The 12701-nt window shown below is 55.6% G+C and overlaps 6 protein-coding genes across 6 annotated transcripts; 3 read left to right on the top strand and 3 right to left on the bottom strand.

Moving 5' to 3' along the window:
- Positions 1-255: 255 nt before the first annotated feature.
- Positions 256-830, top strand: COL26b_006103 (uncharacterized protein; the record flags this gene model as incomplete). The annotated part of the gene is made up of 2 exons (XM_053178927.1): positions 256-305; positions 407-830. 2 exons carry the CDS (start codon positions 256-258, stop codon positions 828-830), a joined length of 474 nt encoding a protein of 157 aa, XP_053037053.1.
- Positions 831-2472: 1642 nt separating this feature from the next.
- COL26b_006104 (uncharacterized protein) lies at positions 2473-3494 on the top strand (the record flags this gene model as incomplete). Its single annotated transcript, XM_053178928.1, has 3 exons — positions 2473-2651; positions 2721-3177; positions 3243-3494. 3 exons carry the CDS (start codon positions 2473-2475, stop codon positions 3492-3494), a joined length of 888 nt encoding a protein of 295 aa, XP_053037054.1.
- Positions 3495-3828: 334 nt separating this feature from the next.
- COL26b_006105 (uncharacterized protein) lies at positions 3829-4721 on the bottom strand (the record flags this gene model as incomplete). Its single annotated transcript, XM_053178929.1, has 8 exons — positions 3829-3901; positions 3956-4034; positions 4085-4150; positions 4198-4312; positions 4369-4434; positions 4490-4505; positions 4589-4629; positions 4683-4721. The coding sequence occupies 8 exons, from the start codon at positions 4719-4721 to the stop codon at positions 3829-3831; spliced, it is 495 nt and encodes a 164-aa protein (XP_053037055.1).
- A 480-nt stretch (positions 4722-5201) lies between these two features.
- On the top strand, positions 5202-6881 carry COL26b_006106 (uncharacterized protein; the record flags this gene model as incomplete). Its single annotated transcript, XM_053178930.1, has 2 exons — positions 5202-5334; positions 5404-6881. The coding sequence occupies 2 exons, from the start codon at positions 5202-5204 to the stop codon at positions 6879-6881; spliced, it is 1611 nt and encodes a 536-aa protein (XP_053037056.1).
- Positions 6882-7282: 401 nt separating this feature from the next.
- On the bottom strand, positions 7283-8494 carry COL26b_006107 (uncharacterized protein; the record flags this gene model as incomplete). The annotated part of the gene is made up of 1 exon (XM_053178931.1): positions 7283-8494. One exon carries the CDS (start codon positions 8492-8494, stop codon positions 7283-7285), a length of 1212 nt encoding a protein of 403 aa, XP_053037057.1.
- Positions 8495-10434: 1940 nt separating this feature from the next.
- COL26b_006108 (uncharacterized protein) lies at positions 10435-11490 on the bottom strand (the record flags this gene model as incomplete). Its single annotated transcript, XM_053178932.1, has 1 exon — positions 10435-11490. One exon carries the CDS (start codon positions 11488-11490, stop codon positions 10435-10437), a length of 1056 nt encoding a protein of 351 aa, XP_053037058.1.
- Positions 11491-12701: the final 1211 nt, after the last annotated feature.

Consider the following 12701-nt stretch of genomic DNA (forward strand, 5'->3'; position numbering starts at 1 on the left):
AGTTTTGGATATCGGAACAGGAACAGGTGTCTGGGCCATCGATTTCGGCGACGAACACCCGGAGGCCGAAGTCCTTGGCGTTGACCTTTCGGCTAGCTTTGCTAAGTCATACGACCTCTGAGCCCCGTTCATGAATGACTGCGTTGCTAACCTGAAAGCCAATGTAGCCCGCCGCCGAATGTCACGTTTGAGGTTGATGATATTGAGGAGGAGTGGGCATTCTCTCCAAAGTTCGATTACATACACAGCAGATTAATGAACGGATGTATCGAGGACTGGGAGGATTACGCTAGGAAGTGCTTTGAGTGAGTAAATCTTGATACGTTCTACTCGTTGTCTTGCTTTCGTTATTTTGCTTTGCGGCATGAGTTTCGAAAGACCTGCATAGACTGACAGGCGTCCGCAGCAACCTCAACCCTGGCGGGTGGGTTGAGTTCAACGAAACCCCTCTCAAGCCTCAATGTGACGACGGAACCATCCCGAGGGACGCAAAGATTGCGAAGATCGCAGACCTGATCCAGGAGGCCATGGAGCAGAGCGGGCGGCCTACGATGAACGTGGATAATTTCAAAGGCATTTTGAGCAGGGCTGGATTCGTAGACGTCAATGTGCTGAAGTACAAGTGGCCCACAAACACTTGGCCAAAGGAAAGGAGGTTCAAGGATATCGGCGCATGGAGCCACGAGAACATTGTTTCTGGCTGGGATGGCCTTTGCTTGACGTTGCTGACAAGGGCTCACGGGTGGACGAAGGAAGAGGTGGCTGTCTCCAACGCCCTGTGCCGCGAAGAATTCATGGACAAGACCATACATGCGTACTGGCCACTGTAAGTGTCTTCGACACGATCGCCAATCGACTTTCTGACTGTGTTTAGGTACTCGGTATATGGCCGGAAGCCTCTGGATTCTGAAGAGTCATCATGAAGTTGTGTGAAGGGAAGAAGCGTCTTTTGCTGCAAGGCACCAATTCGGTGGCAAGAACATGGACGTATGCGGATTATTATGAGTTCTGTCAATGTAATATCTGTTGGACCGTGTTGACCGCTCTTAGGCTCTCCGGTTATGGCAGGAAGTTTTTAGATTAGAAGGAGTCCTATGAGTACCCCTTATGTTATGAATAGATGGGTTGAATTTCGTTAGGTCGAACATTACATATGTCCTAATTTCTTTCTCTTGACCGTCTGAGCGTATTGACCGCCTCACTTTATGCGCTGTAGAGACCAGCCAGTATATCATAGCTTTGGAATGGTTCCTTGCGTGAAAGGAAATTCCCATAGGAGAAGGTGAAAATGCAATCGATGTACCATTGCCAAGAAACCATCACCTAAGGTGGCTGCAGCAACACTGCCCACAGTAGCGGCTAGGGATGTAAGCGGCAGCCTCTGTCGATCGCAGTGCTCTACAGCCACCAAAGGAAGACCGACTCATCGCATTCAGGCGGTGCAATTGACTCACGTGATGGTTGCAACATCGCTCTTGCCTGAAAACGTTGTGGCTGAACGAATTCTTGGACCTCCATCTTGACCTACGTTGCGATCTTCGCTCCCTTGTTTACCTCTGAGGCCGTCTCATGGATCAACAACGGCTGAATGAGAAACTTCAGTTGAACACATGCGTCGCTCCACTGACTGTCCCTCCGACGTCAGTCTTTATTGATCCCTTTCATGGAACTGGTCGATCATGTCGCAGGGCATTTGTGGCGTCCACCCATAGAAATAAGCTTGAATTTAGGCGATGCTAGACCAGGGCAAAAGATGGGGGAAAACGCCCAGCCAACGTACGTGCGAAAGCCCCGCAGCCAGCAGTGCGAGAGTGTCGCGAAGCATTTCCATCACGGGACCTTTCGCTTTATTGCCAGCAAAGCGGGATTTAAACACTTGCAGGTTACTCCCATCGTACCTACGCGACTACGCCCGACGGCAGCACGGCAGGGGGCGCGCCCAATGGTGCAGAGGCGAAGCTGTGTCTCGCCCCGTACGGCAAGCGAGATCACCGCCGTGTGCACTACATTTCGCTCAGCGGTCCATGTCCCAAGACGCCGTCGGGCAACGACAGTGGGCGACTCGCACTGAAACTGCAGGTCTGCGCTCCGCGGCCCTTGTGCGGGATTTGCTCAGCCCAGCTTTGGGCGAGGCAGATCTCGTGTGGTGCCCGGGACTAGTGCGGCACAGCCGTCGCCCGGCCGGGGTGCAGACGGAAGCCTGGCTGCGGGTCTTGGAAGTGAGGGCCGCCAAGTTTTACGGCGCTCCTTCGCCAAGATGCGGTTTTCGCCGTTGGAATTCTGGTTGATGTGTAGATTACTTAAGGTGTCTCTTGATCCGCGGCCCTGTGTGACTACGGCATCTTATCCCTTGATCATTGGATTGAACAACATCGAGACAACAATTTCGAGAACGCTTCATACACCAGACGACATTTGCTATTCACTATCTACACAGAAGAGAAAGAGAAGGATACGAAGAACACTATCAATATGGGCGGCACACTCAGTCCGGAGCAGATCATGTACATCGTACGGATTGTCGTTGTCGTACTAGCTCTGATCCCGATGGTGGTCCTTTTCGCAAAGCTCGTCCGCAAGCCAGGATACCGCCATGACACGACACGCAGATGGGTAGACTACACAAAGGTTGGCTTTGGCCTCTGGATGCTGTAAGCTGCCTTCAACCACGCCCTCAGAAATATGCCAGGAAAACGTATCTAACAAAACGAACTCAACAGATCGCACCTCCTCTACATCGCCGTCTGGTCCTGCCTCGCCAGCGCTGCATATGACAGGTTCTTCGCGCCGCGACACTCCGTCGGCGTAGCCGTCAATGTGCTTATCTACATGCAATTCTTCGTCGAAGTCGTGCTCAACCTCTCATTTTTCCTCGCCGTCTTCTACATGGCACACGCCCTGACACAGCTCCGGACCGAGGGCGATGAGGTCTCGAGCGCCTATCGCAAGGGCCGTGGCTTCGCCCTTGGCGGCTCGATTTTGGTCGTCCTGCTTTCGTTCGTTGCATTCTGTCTCTACCTCGACGACAGGTTCGGCAGATATTACAAGGAATACGAGTATCTGGTCGCGTCATGCTTGATGCTTGCCTCTTACAGCATTTTGATCATCATGGCCATCGGGTCTGTTGTGTATGCTGCAAAGTCACGCAAGAAGGCGTTCGGTAGCGGATTGGAACAGGTACGTTGGGGCTTCCCGTCTCTCAGGGCAACAAGATCGCGGGTATCCTAATGCATTTACTACAGGCGGCCAAGATCGTGGTGACTGTTTCCTCCCTCTTTCTCGTTCGCGAGTGTTGGGGCCTGGTCAACGTCTTTTTCGGAGGCGGGTCCTACTGGGGTTACTATATCGTGCTCTGTGTCTTGGACATCGTCCTGACGACTTACCTACCCCTCGTCATTCTGGTCCTGCTCTACTCCGTGGCGACGAAGGAGTCTTACGCCATGTCCAAGATGCAGTACCAATCGAAAGCCATTGATTCCGACAAGGGCGTTTGAGAGGGTTGAGCAGTCGGTTGTCGGAGACGGAGATACGGAACGAGACTATGATGTGACATGAAGTTAAGGGAGTTGTTACGTAGCAATGATTAGCAAAGAAGACTGGTATGAATGCATGGAATGGATTGAGGGTTATCAATGGAAATCCCGCATGAGAACGTTCCAAAACGAGCGATATTATACACTTGCTTTCTCAGAACATGAGTAATAGACGTCTATTATCTAGAATTGTAGATCTCGATCTCCGGCTTGAAACGCCCCCTGAGATTGGCCTGGTAAGATTGTCTGCAAAGCCGCCAGCACCAGCTGCTCTTTGCGGACTTGGCAGGTCATCTCATTTCTCTTCTTCGGCAACGTACTCGTCAGGTGCAACGAAATCCTCAGAGACCCAAGTCTTTGCGATGTACCTAGCCACATGTCAGCAGGCCCTCGATTCCGTTTCCGCCCTTATCGAAACTCACTTGGTATGGCTTCCCCTAGCAGCAAGTTCTCCCTTATTGTTGAAGAATTGAACGGTCGTGTAGGCGAGGGTCCTTCCCACTGCAAGTCGTCAACAATGGTTTCTGCGCGTTGAATTCAGAGTGACCTACTCTTGTCGCAGATGGCAGTGCCCGTCATGATGTCGCCAGGTGTTCCTCCGGGGTTCAAGTATGTGACTAGACTTGTCAGTACCGGTGAATATCTGAGACCTGATGTGACGAACCGTTGATATCAGTGGATACGCCAGTCATGAAGCGGCCCTTTGAGGCGACGGCGAGGGAACCGCCAAGGTCGACAAGACTGGCGAGAGTACCTCCGTGGATGGTTTGCAGACGGTTCTAAATGACATGAGCCACGAAAAACGTCTACCCTGCGGTCATCGTGGACTTCATACCGTATGCTCCTTCTGGATGGCTAGCTCGAACTCGACCTTACCGACAGAGGCGCCAGTTACTCTGAACTGCAGTGAAGTGAGTCTCGCGCCAATAACACTACTACTAAAGAACTTTCCATACGTTGTTACCAAGTAGTCTAAGATTTCATTAGCTGCATGCACATTGAAAGATATATCACAAGAATGCAGGGACGAGCATCTCGATGCAACCCCAACTCACCTCGGCTCAAGCCCAGAGTCTTTGGAGAAGGAGTTGAGGACCTGGAGTGATGGTCAGTGCCGATCTCGAACCAATTGACTCATAAAAGACTCACAGATCGCACGAAGCGAAGAGGTGGCAGCTTGGGAGGCATCTTGGCACTGAGAATTCGATGAATGGCTGTTGAGATGAGATTCATTCGTCCAGGTGAGTAAGAGTTCGGCGGTCTTCGGCAATTGGAGGCAGTTGCACCCGCCCGCAAGCTATTAATATGACGTGCCTTCCCGGCTTTCGTCCCTTCTCACAGCCGACATGGATAAGACGCCGATAACCAGCCGATAAGATAAGCGCAGGCAGCACCAGGGGGGCCTGAGACGGAAAGTTCCGCTGGCTAGTAATCCCTGCTCAATGATTGAATGACGGACCTGATCGCCTGTCGCAAATAGTCGAGAACTTGTCCAAACCCAAAAGCACACGACCACGACCGAGTCCCACGACTCCAACGCCCCCAGCGCAGCGACAACCCCCCGAACGAGCCTCGCGCCTTCCTCTCCGCCCGATCATGAGATAACACACGAAAATCTCGCCGACCTCCTCCTCCCCCCCAAAACCACCGCGCGCAAACTCGCCCATCATGTCGGTCAGCTCGGGTCAATCACTCCAGCTGGCCGACTACCTGGAGAAGCTGCCAGGCACGACCTTCAGGAAGCTGTACCTCCAGCCGTCGACTGCCTTTGCCATCTTCAGGAGGATGATCCCCCCGCTGGGTGAGCCTCGCCGTCGCCGTCGCCGTCTCCGCGGCGCTCGCTGAGCATGGAACAAGCTAGCTAACCCAGGCATCCAAACCTCCCCAGCAAAAACCATCGTCATGGCCATCCTGTACATGCCCAAGCCAATGCTCCTCGAGGACCTCGATCTCTGGGTGAAGCCCGACTCGCGACGGTACAACGCCCTCTCCCTCACGCGTTACCCTTTCTCCCACCGCGCAGCAGCAACAATCTTTCTAACACAGCTTCTTCCCTCCCACAGGCAAAAAGACCAAGCCATCTCGACCCTGCGCTCCCTCCACATCCTCCAAATCACCGTCCCGTCGAAAGAACGCCCGCAGGAGATGCAGCTCACCACAAACTTCAAATCCTCCCTCCGCCTCGCCCTCGAGGGCGGCGGCCACCACAACTCCTTCGGCGTCCCCTCCACCCTCCCCGTCCCGCCCGAGATCACCATCCCCTTCCTCGACCGCTACGCCCGCCGCAAGTGGGACGACATCCTCCACTACATCGTCGCCACCGTCAACCCCGGCAGCGCCGACCTGAGCGGGCCTAAGTCGTCCGTTAAGAACCTGCTCGTCGCAGGCCAGCTCGTCCGCCGCCAGCAGGGCGCCGTCGGCATCACCCAGGCCGGCTTCACCTTCCTCCTCCAGGAGGCAAACGCCCAGGTCTGGACCCTCCTTCTCCTCTGGCTCGACGCCACCGACCACGCCCAGGACTCCGCCGGCATGGAGTCCACCGACATGCTCTCCTTCCTCTTCCTCCTCGCCTCCCTCGAGCTCGGTCGCGCCTACGACACGAACGCCCTCACCGAGGAGCGCCGCAACATGCTCCCCTCCCTCATGGACTTCGGCCTCATCTACATCCCCTCCCACAAGCCCCAGCAGTACTTCCCCACCCGCCTCGCCACCACCCTCACAAGCAGCTCCAGCGCCCTCCGCAGCGCAGGCGCAGGCTTCTCCGCCGCCCTGGCAGCAGCATCCGGCCCCGGTCCCGGCGGCAGCGGGCCCCGCAACGGCGCCACCCCAGGCAGCGGCGGCTCCGAAGAAACCCGCAGCGGCAGCATCATCGTCGAGACAAACTACCGCGTTTACGCCTACGGCCAGACCCCTCTCCAGATCGCCGTGCTCTCCCTCTTCTGCAAGCTCAAGCTGCGCTTCGCGGACATGGTCTCGGGCCGCCTGACGCGCAACTCGATCCGCAACGCCGTCGAGCGCGGCATCACCGCCGACCAGATCATCTCCTACCTCGCGTCCCACGCGCACGAGCAGATGCACCGCTTCGCCGCCGTCCGGAACAAGCCCGTGCTCCCGCCGACGGTCATCGACCAGATCCGCCTGTGGCAGCTTGAGACGGAGCGCATGACGACCACGAGCGGGTTCCTGTTCCGCGACTTTGACAGCCCCAGGGAGTACGAGGACATTGCGGGCTACGCGGCGGAGATTGGCGTGTTGACGTGGCGGAACGACAAGTTGGGCATGTTCTTTGCGAGCAAGCATGAGCAGATCAGGGATTACCTGAAGCTGCGGAAGAAGGCGGAGGATTAAGATAGACTGGACTGGACAGCGGGCGCGTGCGGGCGAACCAAGGGAATTACACCACAGAAGAGGCGCCGAGTACACGCGGAAATACACACACTGAAATGCATTAGCAGGCGTTGGGGTTTGGGAGAGAGGAACCACGGACTGGTCGGTGTAGAAGTAAATGGGTATTGGTCCTAACAGCTGAGTTTTCGTCTACAGCTGAGTTTTCGTCTCTCATAGCCTCCATATATACAGATGCAGGGACTTTTCTGTGTCCGTTGTACAGGCTTCGCGATAGCTCTCTCATGAGAGTCTTGACAATGTGATGATGCTTTTCCCAGTTATCCCTCCAATTCAGCCCAAAACAAAAACGCCTATCCATGTTGTCGCACTTTAATAATCCTTCATGCCAAACCACGTCAACCTCAAAGCATACTGACACGCTTGCCAGTGCGGTATTTTCCCTCGATCACCTGCTTCTCAGGGCGAGGGGCGCCCATGCTGCGTCGTCCGCCGCCGAAAATCCTCGCCACGAACCCCTTGTCCATGCTCGCGCCGTGAGGCAGAAGTGCCACGCGGTTGTTGCGGCGCGCGTAGATCTCCTGCCAGGCATGCAGGCTCTTCTGCGCCTCGGGTGTGGCACAGAGCGAGTCGAGATGCAAGAAGACGCGCAGACAGCGGTTGTCCTCCTCGTCGAGAACCTTGGTCTCTCTGCTGACAGCTGTAGTACTGTAGCGGTCCAATGCGGTAGTCGTGCTGAGAGGGAGATTGCCGCGGCTTTGGTAAGCCGCTCGCTGGTCGCGGACAACAGTTGATCTTGAGGCGTGGGCGGAAACAAGGGTTCCAAGAGAGTGAGGCTGGAGATCCTCGTTGTGGAAGCGATCGTGGAGAGACTGAAAGCGACCTGCCCAGTACTGGGATGACTGGGCAGTATTGATGATGAGAGGGTTGACCTCAGCGCTCATGGGCGTGGGGACTCGGGATGTGTCCGTGGTGCTAAGTGTGCTAGTTGATGAGCCACTGACTTTGCGCGAGGAAACCGATCTGCTAGTAGATGCCTTGCGGTCACTTGTGAAGCTCGTGAGTGACGTCCTTGAAAGAGATGCCGTGAGGTTGGATAAGACGGTCATAGTCCGTGACTTTGGGATGCGTTTCTTCTCTACGCGGCTGGAAGGACGGGAGTTGAATTTGGATTGGATTCCTGAGCTAGGAGCAAGCGACGGGCTGCTTTCCGACGAAGAGGTGAATGTGACTTCTCCGGACTTTGACAAAGGCGGCTGATTCTCATCGTTTCGAGCAGCCGCTCCGGTGAGGGCATTGACGTCAAAACTGGCGACCGTGGGATTGCTGGAGAGGGGTCCGCCGTGTGAGAAGCCTGCCGAGATTCGTCTTGCATGGGAGGCAGCGCTGTGTCCTGTTGCTTTGCCTGTCGATGGGGGCTTGGGGAGGCGTCTGGGGTCTCCAAAGTGGCCATGCGAGGCACTGAAGGGAAGGCGGGCGGAGTCCGTGTTGGTGTGGGATATTTCTCCCAGAACGTGACGATCGTTGAGACCAGGAAGTGCTTCAGGTGAGAAACGGGGTTCGTTGAACTGCTCAGATCCATCTCGTCCTCCGAATCCCTGCTGCAATTTCTCCATGGTTCCATCCGGGCCCGGGGTGGGAGCTCTTCCTCGAGTTGATCGGGGCATTCGACTGCCACGGGGGGTCTTTTGGTGATGAGATGCAGGGCCTGGCCGATGAAACTGCCGAATGACACTGGTCTGCGGCTGCGGCTGTGAGAGTTCTGGCTGGGATTGGGTTGCGTCGTTGATGCTGTGGATGATGGTGATGGCGTCGGCTCGTTGGAGGTCAGCTCCGTCATTGCGACGGACTGGTCCAACGGGGCCAGAGATTGTCGGGCGGGCGACGCCGCCTCCGGAGAGACGGGAGCCTCGGTTCCGCGTAGGAAGGAACGAAGAATTAGATAGACGGTCTCGCATTGTTCCAGGACGACGACGAAAACGGCGACAGAGAAAACGCCGGAAAGGAAGATGGCGTAGGGGACGGCCCAGACAAAGACGACGGAAAGGGAAATCGTCCAAGTGGCCAGCGCGCCTTCCACAGCAGTGCTGCAGATCTGGCCGACGTGGAGAAAGGTAGAAGCAAAAATAGAAAAACAAACAGCGACTGTCCTGGCAAGATATAAGCAGAGGTGGAGGTTGGTTTGGATGATGTAGAGACTGTGGGCGATGAGGGTGTAGAGTGCTCGCGTAGTGTGGAAGAGCAGAAGCAAGCCGAGGGACCCGGGTTTCGCGGGGGGCATTGTCAAAGTGAAAGAAAGTCGCGAGAAGGAAAAAATCAAAAAAGAAAAAGGCTCCTTCAGACGGGCCGCAGAGTGCTCGGTTGGGCGAACCGACAAGACGCGCGGTGGGCTGGGTGAATTGGGCCGTGGGATCTGTGAAGTTCAGCTTCAGATGAAAAAAGGTGCTCTGATGTTTCGATGTCGTTGGATGATTTGACTGCGTCGCAAGGTAAACGCCGAAGGCACGGACGATGACGATTAATCTGCTCTTTGGTCGCAGCTTCTGCCACTGCAGGAAGGAAGGAAGGTACGGATGATAATATGCGGAAGGTGCGCATCTGCCTCACACACGGCAGGAACTCTCGTGATGGTCAACAACAACAGACATCACGTCTCTAAGTGCCTTCTGTATCTATTCTCTATATCCTCAATTGAAGGAGCTGCGACTGCCTAATTTAATGGCGCGTGACATAGCAATTATATCGACTATAGTTCACCGTCGTCTCTGTTGCCTCTGCCGTCATCTCTCGTTGTCGTCCCTCGTCGTGGTCCATCGTCGTGGTCCATCGTCCTCGTCCATCGTCCTCGTCCTCGTCCATCGTCCATCGTCTTCGTCCATCGTCACGTCTATCGTCGTTATCTAATGTTGTCGTTCTTTGTCGTCGTCCCTTGTTGCTGTTGCTGTTGTTACTTAATGCTGTTGTCTCTATCTCTATTGTTATTCTCATTACTTCCTACTCTCAATCTCTGTTAGGGATACATTAGGGGACAATTATCCCGCGTGTCTTTTTTGTTTCATTCTGTTTTCTCTCTACTTACTTTTTCTTTATGAGTTTTCCACTATCATCTATTCTGTTTTTACTCTTTTTTTGTCTTTTACCGTGGGTTTTCTTCTATGATTCATTTTGATGTTTTATTTGCGCTTGAGCATCTAGTTACCACTCAGTTGTTTTAGACACGCCATTGATATCCATGGATATCCTGAATCTGCGTAACTATAGCTCGCCCAGCGAGAAGTTGCACGGGAGTGGTAAACCAGTAAGAGAAGTTCGGCCAGTGTTTGGTCCATAAATCGCAGTGGCCGAGAATACGGGAAACGTAGTCACTTATACAGAGCGAGAATAGTCGGTCTCTTGCGTTCAGGTAGCCTCGCATTGCATCATTTGTACGTGGCTGCTGTTCATGAATCTCATTTCATCAGGCCTTTCTCACCACGATGCACGGCAAGAGCGTCCAACTGCACGCACCAGCCTATGCAAACTCTACTCTAGATGAAACCTTCCCTAGACCGCGTCTCTAGCTCTCCCATCCCTCAATCTTGAAGCGGAAAACCTCGTCGCCCTTTCCCCTTTCGATGGGGTTGCCGTTGCCGTCCCACAGCGCTCTTTCCCGATACGACACATTGCCGTCCCAGTCGACCATAATGACGGTCTGTCGCTGCGTGCCGTACAGCCCTACCTCGAAGCCAAGGTTAGGCTTCGTCGGCGGGTCAGGCCGCTCGCCCAGCTGCAAACTCTCGGCTGCCTTCTGGTCATCCGTTGCGAAATGCCCCGGTCCCCTCGCTACCGCGTCCGCCATCGCTTTGCGGTGGCTCTCATCGCCGATGGCAGGCACGAAGATGCTCTGCTTCAGCTCCTTGATGTAATCCGCCAGGCTCATATCCGGATGCTTGGGCAGCGTGTCGGTGTCGAGCACAGAAAGAAGACGCTCGGCCAGGGCATCCTCGTCCAGATTCTTGTCGACCGCCTCTTGAACCGCCTCCTTGACGAGCTTTTTCCCGAGCTCCACCTTCGGCCACGGCTTGGGGTCGTTGTACACCGTGTTGCTGAGCCCGTACACCTCGCCCCGCTTCTCCGCGATCCACGGCACGTCCTCCAGCTGGTCGCAGCGGTTCGACACAATAGCGATCCCCTCGAGCGCGCGCGCGGGCTTCTCATCCTCGCCGCGCTTGCGCTTCAGCTTGCCGGCGACCATGGAGAAGCCGCCGACGCCCTTGACGCCGCCGTCCTTGACGAGGTCGGCGACGGAGGCCGGGGCGGGCTCGGCGGGGTCGGAGCCGAGCCAGTGGTTGGTCATGCCGCCGCGGCTGCGGGCGGCGTGGATGGGGTGGGTGGCGTCGCCGAGATCGGTCTCGCGGTAGTTTGTGAGCACGGCGAGGTGGCCGGTCTTGGTGACGCCGAGCCAGGTGCCCTTCTCCTCGCGCTGGAGGTCGCGGGCGGAGAGGACGGCGGCGCCCGAGGGATGGGTCCACCAGTGCGGCCGGGAGGTGGGACGCAGGATGAACTCGTCGCGGTTGTCGATGACGATGAGGGCGTAGTCCGGGTGGGCGGTGGTGAGGAGGACGATGCACATGGTGGGCGGATGTGCTCGTTGCTGTCTTTCGAGTTGGCGGTTTCCAGGAGTGGTGTTCCTCTCTTTGTCGAGTCAGGCTTCTTTGATGGCCCGTCTGTCGTGTGTGCGTATTCTCCCTTCCTTCCTGCGTCTTTGACGATGTCCTCGGTCTGATTTGCAACGATAGCGGGGGTCGTAATCCTTTCAACCTAGCAGCTGGGATGAATCAACGCCCGGACGTGGTGTACGGATGAATGACTGATGTGGTGGCTCTCGGTGTTTCTGCTTTGGCTTGAAGAACTGTCGGGGAAGCTTTTCGACTGTCTGTTTGCCGCTTCCTTTTTAAAAAAAGCCCAGATCCAGATTCAAAAAAATCAGTCCACCTTCAAAACGCAACGCAAAGATCAGCTCGGCCCAACACGTATGCTTGGCTTTTTGGACGTGTGTCTGCCTCGGCCTCGGGTTGTCATGCATCGTCTGACGGCGGACGCTTGGCGGCTGGTGGCAGCGTGGCAGCGTCCCCGTTCGTCCACTCCGACAGCGGTGCCGGCCGGAGAATGACACAATGTGGGCTGCCAGACTTCCAAGGTCGGGGCCTTGTCACTGTGCCCAGCGTTCCGTGCCTCCTGCTAGGACAGAATCTGCAGGGAAAGGTAGCGCTGTACATGGACCAGCTGATTGCAGCTGACAGCACTGTGACGTGCGGGGGACTTGGTCTCTCCATTTTGGTGTTGGACGTGGGGAAGGAAGGTGTGGCTTGCGGGAGAGAACTCGAGGCTGGAGTTGAATGGCTGTGGCGGTGTTGTCGTTGCTGCTTATGTAACCCATCAGTTGCTCCGGATAATTCCCGGCCACTGTTCATCATCCGCAATCACCCGCGCCCAGCACCTAACCACCCCAATCAACTGAAAATGGCCCAACAGACAAGACCAGCCCAGGGACCCATGGTACAAGTTTGGAAGCGTCCATCGAAACATAAAGAACGCGGACTGGCTTACCGAATACCAGCCCTCTGGGTCCCAGTCCAACGTCGATCGGGACTCGCCTAATGATTTCAAAAGCGAACGTTGCCGGCCTCGTCAGCAGTTTCGTTTCCAGAGAACCACCCGACGCACTGAGAAGACGCGTCGACCTTCACCGTTTGCCCATCACGCCCATGTGTGACTCCCATTCTTTTTATCGAATGGGTCGGCTTCGTCAGCGATGACACTCGCTCATCACAACTGGTCGCC

This window comes from Colletotrichum chrysophilum (genome assembly GCF_026319265.1).
Source record: "Colletotrichum chrysophilum strain AFK26 chromosome Unknown scaffold_44, whole genome shotgun sequence".
Taxonomy (NCBI): Eukaryota; Fungi; Ascomycota; class Sordariomycetes; order Glomerellales; family Glomerellaceae; genus Colletotrichum; species Colletotrichum chrysophilum.